This window comes from Gossypium hirsutum, chromosome D13, assembly GCF_007990345.1.
Source record: "Gossypium hirsutum isolate 1008001.06 chromosome D13, Gossypium_hirsutum_v2.1, whole genome shotgun sequence".
NCBI lineage: Eukaryota > Viridiplantae > Streptophyta > Magnoliopsida > Malvales > Malvaceae > Gossypium > Gossypium hirsutum.
Window position 1 is genome coordinate 50,796,959 of NC_053449.1, and position 13,841 is coordinate 50,810,799.

The window sequence follows — 13,841 nt, forward strand, 5'->3', positions numbered from 1 at the left end:
TTATAATTTTAGTAAATTCATATAAGAATATTTAATATTAAGAATTTTATTAAATTATATATTTTTATTAAATTATATTTAATAATAATTATGTTAAACTATGATTAAATTATTCATTATTTATTATTTATATTAATAATTTTATTAAAATTTAATAACAATAACAATAATCATCTCAATTATTGATTCAAAAAAAAAAAGGGCTTTTCTCCATAAATTCCTTTCTGGATTGTGCATTCCGTCTCCCACCCTAAACAAACTTCTTATCTTCGTAAACTCGAATTTATCTAAATTTCCTTCATTTTGTTGATCTTTTAGGAAATTTATATGGGTTTAGTTTCAAGATGATATTAGGGATTAACTTAATTTTATATGGTAATTAATTCATTCTGCATATAGCTTTACTGGCTTAATTTTTTGCACTTTCAAGACTGAACTAGATTTGATCCTGTTGTAGATATTGCAATTGTCCATAATTATAACTTTGACTGAGCAAATTAAAACTTTTATATGATCATAATTAATAGTCAAAATTATATACTTTCTACAGAGCTTGAAACGAATTGAAATGATTGTGCAATTGGCCATTCCACTGATACCGACATCCCTGCTGTGCAAACACAAAGTCCGTGAACTAATAAAGCGAAATGTCAATGATATTGCATCATAGAAATTTCATTCGCACGAAGCTTATTACACCATTGCTGTCAATGTTTGGCATAGGGTGTGCATAATTCGGGTAAAATCAAAAAAATTCGGTTAATCGATCGAATTCGGTTAATCGGTCAGTTAACTGAATTTTTTTCAGTCGGGGGTCGATTAATTTTTTTATAATTTTTCGGTTAATGGTTAATTCGGTTCGAAACCGTTCAGTTAACCGAAAATTTTCGGTTAACCGAAAAAATTAATAAATAAAATTATCCAACTCAGCCCAAACTCAATTACCCAACCCAATTACCCAACCCAATAAAACTAAAACTAAAATTTACCCAATTACCCAATCCAATAAAACTAAAATTAAAAGACAACTCAATTTACTAAAGTCTAAAACTCAATTTATTTTAATAATTTATAAATTTTTTAAATTTTAAAAATAAAAAAATAAAAAAATTCAAGTAATTCAAGTATTTTTCGATAATTCGGTTAATTCAATTAATTCGGATAATTAACCAAAAATAAAAAATACATAATTTTCGATTAATTTTTATTAACCAAAAAAATTTCAGTTTGGTTAATTTTTTAAAAAAAATCGATTCGATTAACAGTTAAAATTTTTAAAAAATCAATTAATTCGGTTATAGTGGATTAAATGATAAAGGAAGAAAAACAAAATAATCAAAATAGCATATCATATCATTTACTAAATAAAATCCCAACATAAAGAGGTACACAAAACCAATCCCATGAAGACAATGGAGAGTTGCTAAAAACGATACAAAATAGAAGAGACTAATAGGAAAACACGATTTCACATGTCTTCGATCCCATGGACAAACTCAATAGCCTTTCTTTGACACTCAATCGCCATTGATATTCTTCCCCCACTTTCCCAGCAAAATTTATTACGAGGTTCTTCAAAACTAATGCATGGCTCAGGACAAAACCAACCAATTCGAACATACGTTCGTCTTCCTCAAAGCGTAAAATTTCTATCTCCTCAAGCTCAAACAGCAAACATGAAGGCACTGTTTTAGACAGTGACTTTAAACCTCTTTTGGGAGTTGCCTAAACATAACAACAAAAAGAAAAAGTGAGTCTGTAATGCAACTAAAATGAATATCCACACACGAAAAAAGACGCTTCATACAAAAGTGAGAACAAGCTTCTTCAGATGAGGCAGACAATGTAAAAACTCTACAAGCCACGTTCCTTGCCGATCATCACCCTCATTACAAAAATCCAAAAAAACAAGGCTGGGAAATATAACTGGATCAAGACGCGATCTGAAAACCTGTACATAAAAAACGTGTAGCTATTATATCATGTTTAAAGAGAGTTTGATATTCGAAAGACTAAAATGACTTACCGTTTCAGCCTCAATAATAGACAAGAATAAAGACTGTACATTGCAAACCGCTTGAAGAAGACGAGTTGCATTACGTTCATCCTCCTGGTATCGAGAGATTAAAATATCCGCTTCTTCTAGAAGTTTCATGCTACTTAAAGTATAGAAATCGCCTAGAGAGTCATTGTATTCAAAACATTCAAGACTTGGTGCATTTATCTTAACCACATAACCGATATCATTGGGAAATTTGGTTAGCAAAACATGAAAATCCAGCACCAGTCGCTTAAGTGAAGGGCTATGGATATTGACCGCGTTTCTTCCTAAAGACGAGCCCCCTGGCACCATAAGCAAGTCTTCAAGCGCAAGACAACCAGAAACCAATCTAAAAACTGAATCATTTGAAGGTGTGAAGACCTTAAGATGTAGAGTCCTGAGATTTGGCAAACAAACCTTGGTTGGAACATTAATCTCACCCCAAAATCTCAATTTCAATGTCACCAACGAGTGAGAAGTAAATAGTTGGGTCGGCAACATGGGACTCTTTTCAAAATATATTTCAATTTCCTTGACACCACGCCACAATGTAGCACATATCCAACCATAAAGACGTAAACTATCAACATCACATACATCGTCATCCACCCTAAAGCATTCTAAACTTACCTGATTAGGGAAAATGTACAATAACCTATCAACAAAGTGGTTGAAGTTGTTAAAATTTTCCTTACTCACACCCTGTAAACATTCTTCAAAATCAAGGATAGACATTGACGATGCAAAGAGATACCTCCACCTGGGTGAAAGAATAGAGGTTCGAACTGCATCTTTAATGGGTAGAAAAGATAAAATGCGACAAAGAATGGGATCGGATATGCTACTGATCCTATCTAATACACCCACAGATTCCGCTTTCTTGGCCATCAACTATAAACTACGAAAAGGGAATACCGGTGGGGTTGGCTTAAAGGATAATGGAAATTGCAAGAGAAGTGAGGATTAATATATAAAAGTTTAAAGTAACAACAGTGATGTCATAGGTTTAAACGTAGGTAGCTGTTTTCATGCGTATCGTTTTTCGAGGGAAGAGTTTGGAGTTCCAATATATATCTCCAAATCTTTATATTGAAAATTGACCAGTTATTTTTTTAATATTTAATTAATATTTATATTTATATTTCATCACACATTTTACTTAATTTATAAACAATATTAATTATGTAAATGTTAACCTATAATTTGAACTAATTTACTTATAAAGGCCATTTCCAAATATATTTAAGAAAATTAGCTAATTTCTGTATTATTTATTGAAAAGAGTTGATTTTCGCAAAACATGCCTTTAAGAGAGCGATTTTGCCATGTCAGCACAAAATGCGCTAACGTTGACACACTTTTTTTACGTGAAAAAATCGCTCCCCCAGCGGCATGTTTTGCTTCGTGTTTTTCTAGGTTAGGAATTTTTGCATGTTTAGTCCCTAGAATTTTTTGGTTTAGGGGTTTTAAGGTTAGGGTTTTGTTAAAATAATTAAGGGTCATGTTTGTAGGATTTAGGATTTTGTTCAAATAATTTAGGGCTTTGGGTTTTAGGAATTTTAAAAAATAAATCAAGATTTAATGTTTTTTTAATTAATTAAATTAGGGTAAGGCTTTAAATAAATTAATTAAATTAGGGTTTAGTGTTTTTAAGAAAATTAATTAAATTAAGGTTTAGTTTTTTAAAAATAATATTGTGTTTAAGTTTAAGGTTTAGGAAAAATTATATTGACAATAAGGATTTTGTTTTCTTCTACAGTAGTTCCAAAAAATAATTTTAACAATACGGTTCTGAACAAATAGTGTGAAAAACGCTTCAAGTAGGATGCACTATCAGTAAAATTACTGAAAAAACTCTCACGTGGACGCTCTTTTTCTGCAGTAGTTCTTGAAAAAATAATTTTGAGAAGAGGTTTCTAAACAAATAATGTCAAAAACGCTTCAAGCAGGATGCACTATCAGAAAATTACTGAAAAAAGCTCCCACGTGGACGCTCTTTTTCTACAGTAGTTTCTAATAAATAAATTTGAAAAGATAGTTCTGAACAAATAATGTCAAAAACACTTTAAGCAAGATGCACTGTTAGCAAAATTAATGAAAAAAGCTCTCACGAGGACGCTCTTTTTCTACAGTAGTTCATGTTTGGCCTTAGGCTATAAATAAGTCGAATAATGTCAAAAACGCTTCAAGCAGGATGCACTGTCAGCAAAATTACTGAAAAAAGCTCACACGTGGATGCTCTTTTTCTACAGTAATTTCTGAAAAAATAAATTTGAGAAGACGATTCTGAACAAATAGTGTCAAAAACGCTTCAAGCAATATGCACTGTCAGCAAAATTAATGAAAAAAACTCTCACAAGAACGCTCTTTTTCTACAGTAGTTCATGTTTGGCCTTAGGATATAAATGAGTCAAATTTTATTCTTAGGTTGCATAAGTTACAGCAAGAAATATTAGAGAGGCTAAGCAAAATAGAAATTGAAGATGAGTGAATGTATTAGTGTTGTTATTTACTATGATGGTAAGGTTCGTAACACCGAGAACGGTATTTTTTTTATCGGAGAACACAACGCGACTGGTTTTTAACTAGACTATAGATTTGACAGAATTTCGTAAAAAAATTAGGCGTAAAATTTTCAGAACGACGCCAATAAGGGTTTCTTCTATTAAGTATCGATTTTGTGCTTCGATTGATCCTGTGACATATGACTCATTTGATATCAAAGGTGGTCGTAACTTTGAGGCGATGGTGCAGACTCATCTCACTAGTAGATCACCCTATCTTAAGTTATATATACAAATTTCATCACCAAATGAAACATTTGCGACTTAAACATCTACTACTGTTCGAGAGGAATACACGATCCCTACCTGACACTCCGTTAGTGGGAGGCAGAACACGAAAGTGCCCGTGTTTATTGAAAGTATGGAATACATAACTCATGCATAACACTCGGTTAGTGCATGGGACATGCACATCGATGGGTCAATATTCAATGCTAGAAATATGTATTGGGAATGACATCAACTTCTAGTGATTGGTAATATACATCTTATTGGAGACGTTACGAAGCGTCCACAAAAAGGGATTATGTACTCCCTACGACGTCCATCGAAGAGGGGACCTCGTACGTTGCAGATAATAGTGGGTTGGATAATGAGTCTAGTGTGGATCCACCTCGAGATCTTGGCTCCGATAGTACAGAAGTTGCATTATTTTCTAAACCAGAGCATGGTCTATCTGAACCTGAAGACGTTGAAGGGGGTTTAGATAAAAAAGAAGAAGAACTGCGATTCAGGGCATACTCACCTCTAACTCACATGCATAATGTCGATATATCACCAGATGATGCGTTAGAGTTTCTAGATCTACCACATAGAAGGCGTGATCGTACAAGTTCGTCATTGGATTCGGGAGAATTAAAAGTTGGTAAGGAGTTTTCCAGTAATAATAGTTTTCTTAGTGCATTGAAACAACATAGCATCAATCACGGGGTTAACTACAACGTGGTTAAATCAAAATCTGAGAAATTCGAGGCCAAGTGTGCAGTGCAAGATGGTACATGTTCATTGAAAATCATGGTTTCTTTTAGGAAAAAGACAAGCTTGTGAGAGATAAAAAAGTACAAAGGTCCACATATCTATGTTGCCGGTATAATATTACTAGGTGTTTAGGGTTTTTGAATAATAATGCTATTACTTAATCTTGCATTATTTAATGTACTTCGTTGACAGGTGTTTCATAAGATCATCCCAAGATGAATTCAGATACGATAGCTAGCTTAATACTATCGATGTTGAAGGCAGATCCTAGGACTTCTGTGTAATTTTTAATTGCCAATATTCGTAGCCAATTGAGGTATACGCCCTCTTACCGCAAGGCTTGGATAGCTAAGTAGAAGGCATTGAAAGATATGCATAGTGGGTGGGATGCTTCATATAATGAGGTGTGGGAGTGGTATCAGGTGCTGGAGAGGTACATCACAGGTTACATAACAGACCTTGAAACGGTCACTGCGTACTACAATGACCGATTGCTCCGTGGATGCCAAGTGGTCAAGCGTCTATTCTAGAGCTTTAAGTAATGTCGGGACACATTTGTGTACTACAAGCCATTGGTACAAATTGACGGTACCTATTTGTATGGTAGATATACCCATCGGCTATTGCTAGCTATGGCACAGGATAACAGTGAGAGAATCATTCCCATTGCATTTACAATAACACCAAGAGAGTCAGATGATGACTGAGATTTATTTCTTTCTAGGTTAAGGAGGCATGTATGCCCCAAACATAATATTTACGTTATATCAGATCGAGGCACTAGAATACTAGTCGCAATTGAGCGACAGGGAAGCCTGTGGGATCGCACACACCATCAGTATTGTCTATCTAACACCCCAAACCCGTTCTAAATGCTATGGCCAAATCTAGCGATGTCACATGAAAGTGCGTTTAAAAATCGTATCAATTCCAAAACCGTTTTTCGTTTAGAACTTATCATTATCTTTCATTAATTCTTAAATCGTTATTCATTTCCAAAACGCTATATTTTGCGGAAGCTTTTATAAATAGTTTGCGTGTGCGTGGTATTTTGATACAACATTCATCTCTTTTAGAAACTCGAGTTTTACCTACTTCTAGCAGATATAAACAGAAAATAGTATGAAATCCAAATTTTAGGTAAAAATCCATAGAGGCTATTGTTACAGAAAAATACCCCAAAATAAAACTTACAATCGTAAATAAGTATCAAATAGCAAAAAGGAGTCATGTGGCCACCGCTGAGTCCTCCGTGGTACCGATCCGCCTATGTCTAGGAATTACCTGTACAGATTAAACAGAATGGGTGATTTTATGTAAAATTAGTGTGTAATCCCCATGCAAACAAACAAATAATAACAAATAATCTCAGTTTGGGCCTAAGCCCTTTTCAGTATCAGTATTAGTAAGCATTAGAGCCTTAGCCCATCACAGTACAGTAACAGTGACAGTTATGCAGTTATAAAATCCTACCTAACCAGCCTCTACACTCCATCTCCGTTCAACCCTACACTCTATGTGGGGATATAATCAACCCACATATTCCTACACTCCAAATAGTACCGAATGCGGTACTAGACAGTAGTTGCAGCTGTGTTGCCAGTGAGTTAGGTTGAATCCTTTCAGTACACTTCCTACAATCAATATCAGTCCCTAACCCAATGGAATGCATCATACAGACATGCCATGGTATCATGTATAAACAGTGTATATAGCATGCTCAACATACAGCTATATATCTATCTCATATGGCATATAACAGTCTTTCAATCATTTCAGTCAATTACGGGTCTAGGTAAACTTACAGACCCTTCAGTAGGTTCACAATCGACTTTGGCGACCCGTGTAACCTTAGTAGTCAAACAGTGAAAATGGGCATTCGGCCCATGTTGCATGCCCATGTGGGCTCACACATCCGTGTGGCCCACACGGCCCAAACCTGGCCCAATATTCACACACGCCCGTGTGGCCCACATAACCCAATTTGGTCCGGCCCATAAATTGCACATGGCCAACCTCATCTATCATACTCCTATGTTTGATCACACGGCCAACCAAATACCCGTGTGGCGTTAACAGTTTGGTTTTTGGCTTTCGCTGAAACCTCATTTTCTACTTAATTTAGTACACACCTATTCCGATTTCGCTCCTACATGCGTTCTCGTATCTCTCGAACTTGTAATAGACATTACTAAGGCCAATTTTAGTGGTACATTCAAAAACTAAATCGAGAATATTTCACAACGAAACCTTAGAATATTAAAAAGGTAAACTCAGTCACTTATCGATAGTGAACCGAAAACCTAAATCGAGTGAAAGTGGTAAAATGAATACTTACTGAATCGAGCGAGTTCAATCGTCGAGCACGATAGAGGCATAAAAGAAATCAAAAGAAAAGAGAGAGGAAACAATGAAAGTTCGGTAGAAAAGATGTAAATAGATGTCAGAACGATAGAAGTGGTAAAACGAATACTTACCGAATCGAGCGAGTTCCATTGTCGAGCTCGATGGAGGCATAAAAGAAATCAAAACAAAATGGAGAGGAAACAATAAAAATTTGGCAGAAAAGGGGTGAATAAATGTCAGAACAATGGAAGAAATTTTGGGGAAGAGAGAATAGAATATTCAATGACCAAAAATAGCAAAAAGATTTTGATAGAATCCCAAAATCCCTTAATTATCTCACCACTACTCACATTATCCCTTAATGTCCTCCACTAAACCGTCCATGGCACTCCCATTCACCCTCAAACTCCCCAAACCGTCTACCAAAAATCCCTCAACAACCGAATTTAAACCTCACTCAAACACAATAGCATTTTGGTCAACCTACAACACTCACAAGACATAAGCAGTAAAAATAAATCTTTTGTTTACGTAGAGTCTCAAACTCCTGACTTTCAGCACACCAACTCACCACTTAACCACCAGACCAGCAGGTCCATTCTGTCATATTTTACCAACATTTATTTATAAGCCTACTGGTTAGAGATAGAGGTTTATTCATTTAAAAACAAAAAATTTGCCCAAGTTAATACTTGAACTTGAGACCTCTCAAACACTTCCAGAACACATAATCACTAAAGGTGGGAAATATTTGTATCACAAATATACAAAAATAAATATATAAGGGATTTTTGGGGCGTTACAATCTAAGGGATTTTTGGTGTGTTTGAGATATTTGTATCTCAAACACTCTGGAATGATGATCGGTTCGCGAGTAGGTATATGGTCATATCGATTTTCCCAATTTTCTATTTATTTTGATAAAAATACTTGTCAATTCGTATTCGTTTACCATAAGTCAATTTTGTGCTCTTTATCGAGTATCTTAGGTGCCTTAGAAATCGGTTGTCAGAATCTAAATTACTGTAACACTCTATTCGTCTGGTGTATCTCGATAGTAGAATAGTTGACCAATGGGACCTTAACATGCGAAATGTTCAGATTTTGAAAAAATTCATCTGGAATTACTACCCGAATTGCTGAATCCTCGTATGGTATCCATTGAAACTATATGAACGTGATAAAAATATTAGTTATGTACATAATACTAAATATTAAATATGAAACGACTATTTTTTGTATATATATTTTATTTAAAACTTACTTGTGCTTCTGACCGTTGGTCTAATAGAAGTCGTATATCTTCAAGAGCGGTAGGTATTTTAACATAACTCGCTAGATGGTTCCACCTAATTAAATAAATTTTTATCATACAATTTTATTTTGAATTTATATAATAATTGTAAAATCAAACAAAAAATTTACCTCGTTATGAGTGAGAATGTATACGAGTGGTTCACTCGAGGACGTAAAAATAGAAAGCGAAACCAAGCCCATGATTGTAGTAGTGATAGGCAACCTCCGATTTTGGCTTTATTTGGTGGAGTCGCCCCGCACATCTCTCGGTACAATGTTTTTAACACGGCAGACCCCCAACTAAATTAGCCAGCTGCTCTAAAATCAACGAGTTTCAACAGCCACCTCAAATGTAAGAGGTTTCATGACAAGTCCGGCATTAAATAGCCTTTAATAATCTCAAGGATGTATGCCAGAGCATATCATATTCTTTCTATTTCAGTCGAATCATTCCTCGACTCCGGGAATGTGTCTCGCAACTAGCCCATCTCAATCCGACCTTCGTAAATATTATCCGAAATCGCACATAAAAGATCGTAGCATATGGCTCACCAATCAACAGATTGAACGGACCCGGTGACATTGGACTCATCCACCGGCAATCCTAATTGTAATTGTACGTCCTCAAAAGTGATAGTACACTCTCCGCATAGAATGTGGAATGTGTACGTCTCGGGTTTCCACCTCTCTATTAACGCTCTGATGAGTTTCGGGTCCAACTTGCACCCCCGGCCTATAGTGGCCACATGCTAAAAATCTGCTTCACTCAAGTAATTTTCTATCAACGGTGATGGAGGACCAAACATATTATGAATATAGCATTGTAACACCCGATCTACATACTGTTATAAAAAAATTATAAAAAACAAATTAATTAAAAATACATAAGTGAAAAAAGATATTAAATAATATTAAAAAATTAAAATTAACCCTTACCATTTTCTTTTATTGGACGGAGATATGTTTATGATAGAGACGAATTAATTCCCCGGCCATTGCTAAGACGATCAAATATTTTTAAAATTATAATAAAACAATACTAAGTTAAAAAAATTAAAAGGAAATAATTAATTAAAGAGAGCTTTGAGAAATTTAAGGAGAAATTTGAGAGCTTTGAGAAATTTAAAGAGAAATTTGAGAGTTTTTTACCAAAATTAGAATAAATATTGTGTGAAATAATAGGAGTGGGGGGTTTTTATATTTTTTTTACTGTTGGACCCCCCAACGGTCAAAAAATAAAACACTCGTCAGGGAAAAAACACAAGCAAAACGCGCCCTTGTAGGAGCGATTTTGTCACGTCAGCAAAGCGCGTCCACGTCAATGCGTTTTGTGCTGACATGGCAAAATCGTGCCCCCAGGGGCGCGTTTTGCTGAAATTTCATCTTAAAACGCTCTTACGTGGATACGTTTTGCCAAAATCAGCCTTTTCCAGTAAATTATGTAGAAATTGACCTATTTCTGTAAATATACTTGGAAATGGGCATTTATAGGTAAATTAGTCTATAATTTACCTTTTGGATTTCTTCAAAATACTTATTCAAAAAGTATCATACTTAAACTTATTTAAAAAATCATATTTTATTAAAATACTTTTTATTTTATTCTCTTCACGTGTCATATAAAAACAAGGGCGAAGTCAGAATTCCTTTTAGGGAGGTCGAAATTAAATTGTTTATTTTTAGAGTAATAAAAATATAATTTCACTATTTTAATATTTATATTTTATAATTTTTAAAAGATTAAATCAATTTTTTATCATTTTTGGGGTCTAAAGTGTAATTTTACTTTTATTAATTTAAATTTTTATGAATTTTAAAATAACTTAAATGAAAATTTTTTATTTTAAGGGAGTTGGGCTCTTGCCAGCCAATGAATACACCCCTCTATTAAAAGACGATTATATGTTATTATAGAATTGACCATCATTACCACATTGCAAACTAATATTTTTAGTGTGAAAGTATCATCAAGAATGACACAATACAAATTAATATACCAATAAATAAAAAAAATTTAGGTATCAATTAAATATTTTTAGACAAAGCAAACTACATATTATTTTTTTTAAATATAGTTTGATTAAGGGCCTCTTTGATTAAGTGTTTACTTTGAATGCGATATGTTTATATTTTTTGTCTCACGCTAAAGTTTCGTTATAGCATTTAATCTTATTATTACTACTATTTTTAAATTAACTACAAATAAATACACTGTTCATACCAAGATCATAAAACTTCTTAGATTACTTTATTTATATTTCTGAAATTCAAATTTTTGATGAATATTCATCGAATTAGAATTGAAAGGTCCAAGGATTTGAGCTTTTCCGAAAAAAAATGTTTTAAACTTTAGGTGAAGATTAGAGAATTAGAGATATAACATTCTTGTTCCCTAGAACTTACACCATTTTTTAGGAAAATGAAACAAACAAAAAAAATTTTAAAAAATTATTTATATTAATTTATGCATTTTTATTGTAAAATTGAAAGCAAAAATTAAATAAAAATATCATTAGTACTTTATAAGTATATAGATTGACTTTTAAGTATTCTTGTTAATGTTATTATTATTGGTAAAATTCATATATTTTCTTCTATTAAAAATATAATATATTTTATTACAACAATAATTATAAATTATATGTTTAATATATATTAATACAATAGATAATATAAACTAATTATCATTTTGGTAAATATAAACTAAATAATTTCTGAAAATACTCATCCCACAATAATAGAAACTGATAAAAAGCAGCTTCATAAACAATAATGATATGACAACACAGGTTTGAATGACGCTTCTCCATTTCTCAAGAAGAGAAGACTGATAGCCTCCATCTTAGAGATCCTCAATTACTAGATTGGATGATTTGACAAAGCAAAATAATACTTATTGTTCTATTGTAGGTTAAATTACATTTTGAGACTTAAATTTAATGATTTTTTCAAGTTAAGCCCTGATAATTATTTTTATATTAGAGTTTGAATTTTTTTTATTTAAATTAAACTTTAAATTTGTCCAATGTTTTCATATTAAAATTTAAATCTTTTTTTATCTAAATTAATCTTTAAAAATTTTAAAATTTAAATCTTGACGTTGAAATAATTACCGAATTTAAACTCCTAATATAAAAATAATTATCAATTTTAATATCTAGACTTAAATAAAAAATTAAATTTCAATGTAAAAGAAATCTAATTTAGGGTCTGTTTGATTGAAGGAATTGATTTTCCAGAAAACCATTTCTAACTTTTCCAGCGTTTTGATTGGCGGAAAACATTTTCCATTTGGAAAATGAACTCCAAAACAAGGGAAAATGGGTTACATTTTAGGGAAAATGTCTTACCCTTTCAATTTCCGTAAGACATTTTCCGTGCTCTCCTCTCTATCGCCTCCTTCATTCCTTCCTTCATTTCCGGTAGAAAATTGCTTCTGTTTATCGATTTTCCAGTAACTTGTTTTTTTAATTATTCAATACTTATTTTTTTAACACAATTACAAATAATTTATTTGATATTAATTTTTTTCAATTTATAACGATTAATATTGTAGCTTAATAATTGAGTATTATTATAAATAAATCATTACAATATATGTAAAAATAATTTAAAATATAAAAATTTATTAATATATATCAATATATGTAAAAATAATTTTTTCGAAAAATATTTCTAGGAAATCTGCCAAACAGCTGAAAATATTTTACACAGATTCAATCAAACACCAGAAAATATTTTTCAGTAAATCATTTTACAGAAAAGTAGAACATTTTCCCGAAATCATTTTACGGAAAATATTTTACTGGCAATCAAACAGACCCTTAGATTAACTTAGATTAGAAAGAAGGTAGTGACAACAGACCTTGAAAATAAGTCAATCATCTTTTCAGGTCGGTCCAAATCAACAGTCGAATTTGCAGGCGAAAATCGAGTTGAGTAGATCGATTTCCAAACCTTTAGAAACATATATTTGGCAGGTCAAATCGGTGTATATTTGGGAAAACAGAAATCAGTTCCTACAGACTGACTTCCAAGCCATTTTAGGCAAACTGAAGCGGGTGGTTGATTTGACAAGAATCAGACTCTCCAACCCAGAATTTGAAAAGAACATTTTAAAATTGGTAGATAAAAATTGGATGTTGAATTAAGGTAACAAAAAACCAGTTGGAGATTCATAGCGAATTTGGGATTATAGCTAAATATAGAGCTTCTCCCTAATATAAACACCCTTCACTTAACTATGATATGGTGGTCTAATTAAAACATTTACGGTATAAATGATGTATTTAAATAGTGATGGTAACACAACTTCTCTTCTTGCCATTGATAACTTCTATAATAAAGGAATGAGGCGTGTACCATAGGAAGTGCCTTCATGTTTGTTATTTCAGATTAAAATTTCAGCATTTGTTGGAGAAACATATATGCTTGCAATGATTAGTTGGGAAAAGCTCATAATAGTAATGGCATTCTTGTTCACAGAAAGAGAAGAATTGAGTATGTTGTTACCAAAGAAATGTAAAGTTGTTTTGTGATTGTTGGAATCATATAGCAGCTGCTTACCATAACAGGATCATTATTTTGTGGTTTCATTTTACTTTTGGCATTGTTAT

At 32.7% G+C, this 13,841-nt stretch overlaps 1 protein-coding gene across 1 annotated transcript; it reads right to left on the reverse strand.

Annotated features, from left to right (window-relative positions):
- Window positions 1-1,349: 1,349 nt before the first annotated feature.
- Window positions 1,350-2,955, reverse strand: LOC121225117 (F-box protein At4g22280). Its single transcript, XM_041109057.1, has 3 exons — window positions 2,027-2,955; window positions 1,808-1,951; window positions 1,350-1,725 (listed from the first exon to the last, which is right to left on the reverse strand). Exons 1-3 carry the CDS (start codon window positions 2,927-2,929, stop codon window positions 1,450-1,452), a joined length of 1,323 nt encoding a protein of 440 aa, XP_040964991.1. The 5' UTR covers window positions 2,930-2,955; the 3' UTR covers window positions 1,350-1,449.
- Window positions 2,956-13,841: the final 10,886 nt, after the last annotated feature.

What these genes read in the sequence shown, in the direction of transcription:
- LOC121225117 (XM_041109057.1), bottom strand. Translation starts at nt 2,929, where the DNA reads ATGGCCAAGAAAGCGGAATCTGTGGGTGTATTAGATAGGATCAGTAGC. An exon ending in CTATTATTGAGGCTGAAACG is followed by an intron (nt 1,952 to 2,026) that starts GTAAGTCATTTT and finishes TTTTATGTACAG; the next exon opens with GTTTTCAGATCGCGTCTTGA. An exon ending in AGAAGCTTGTTCTCACTTTT is followed by an intron (nt 1,726 to 1,807) that starts GTATGAAGCGTC and finishes TGTTATGTTTAG; the next exon opens with GCAACTCCCAAAAGAGGTTT.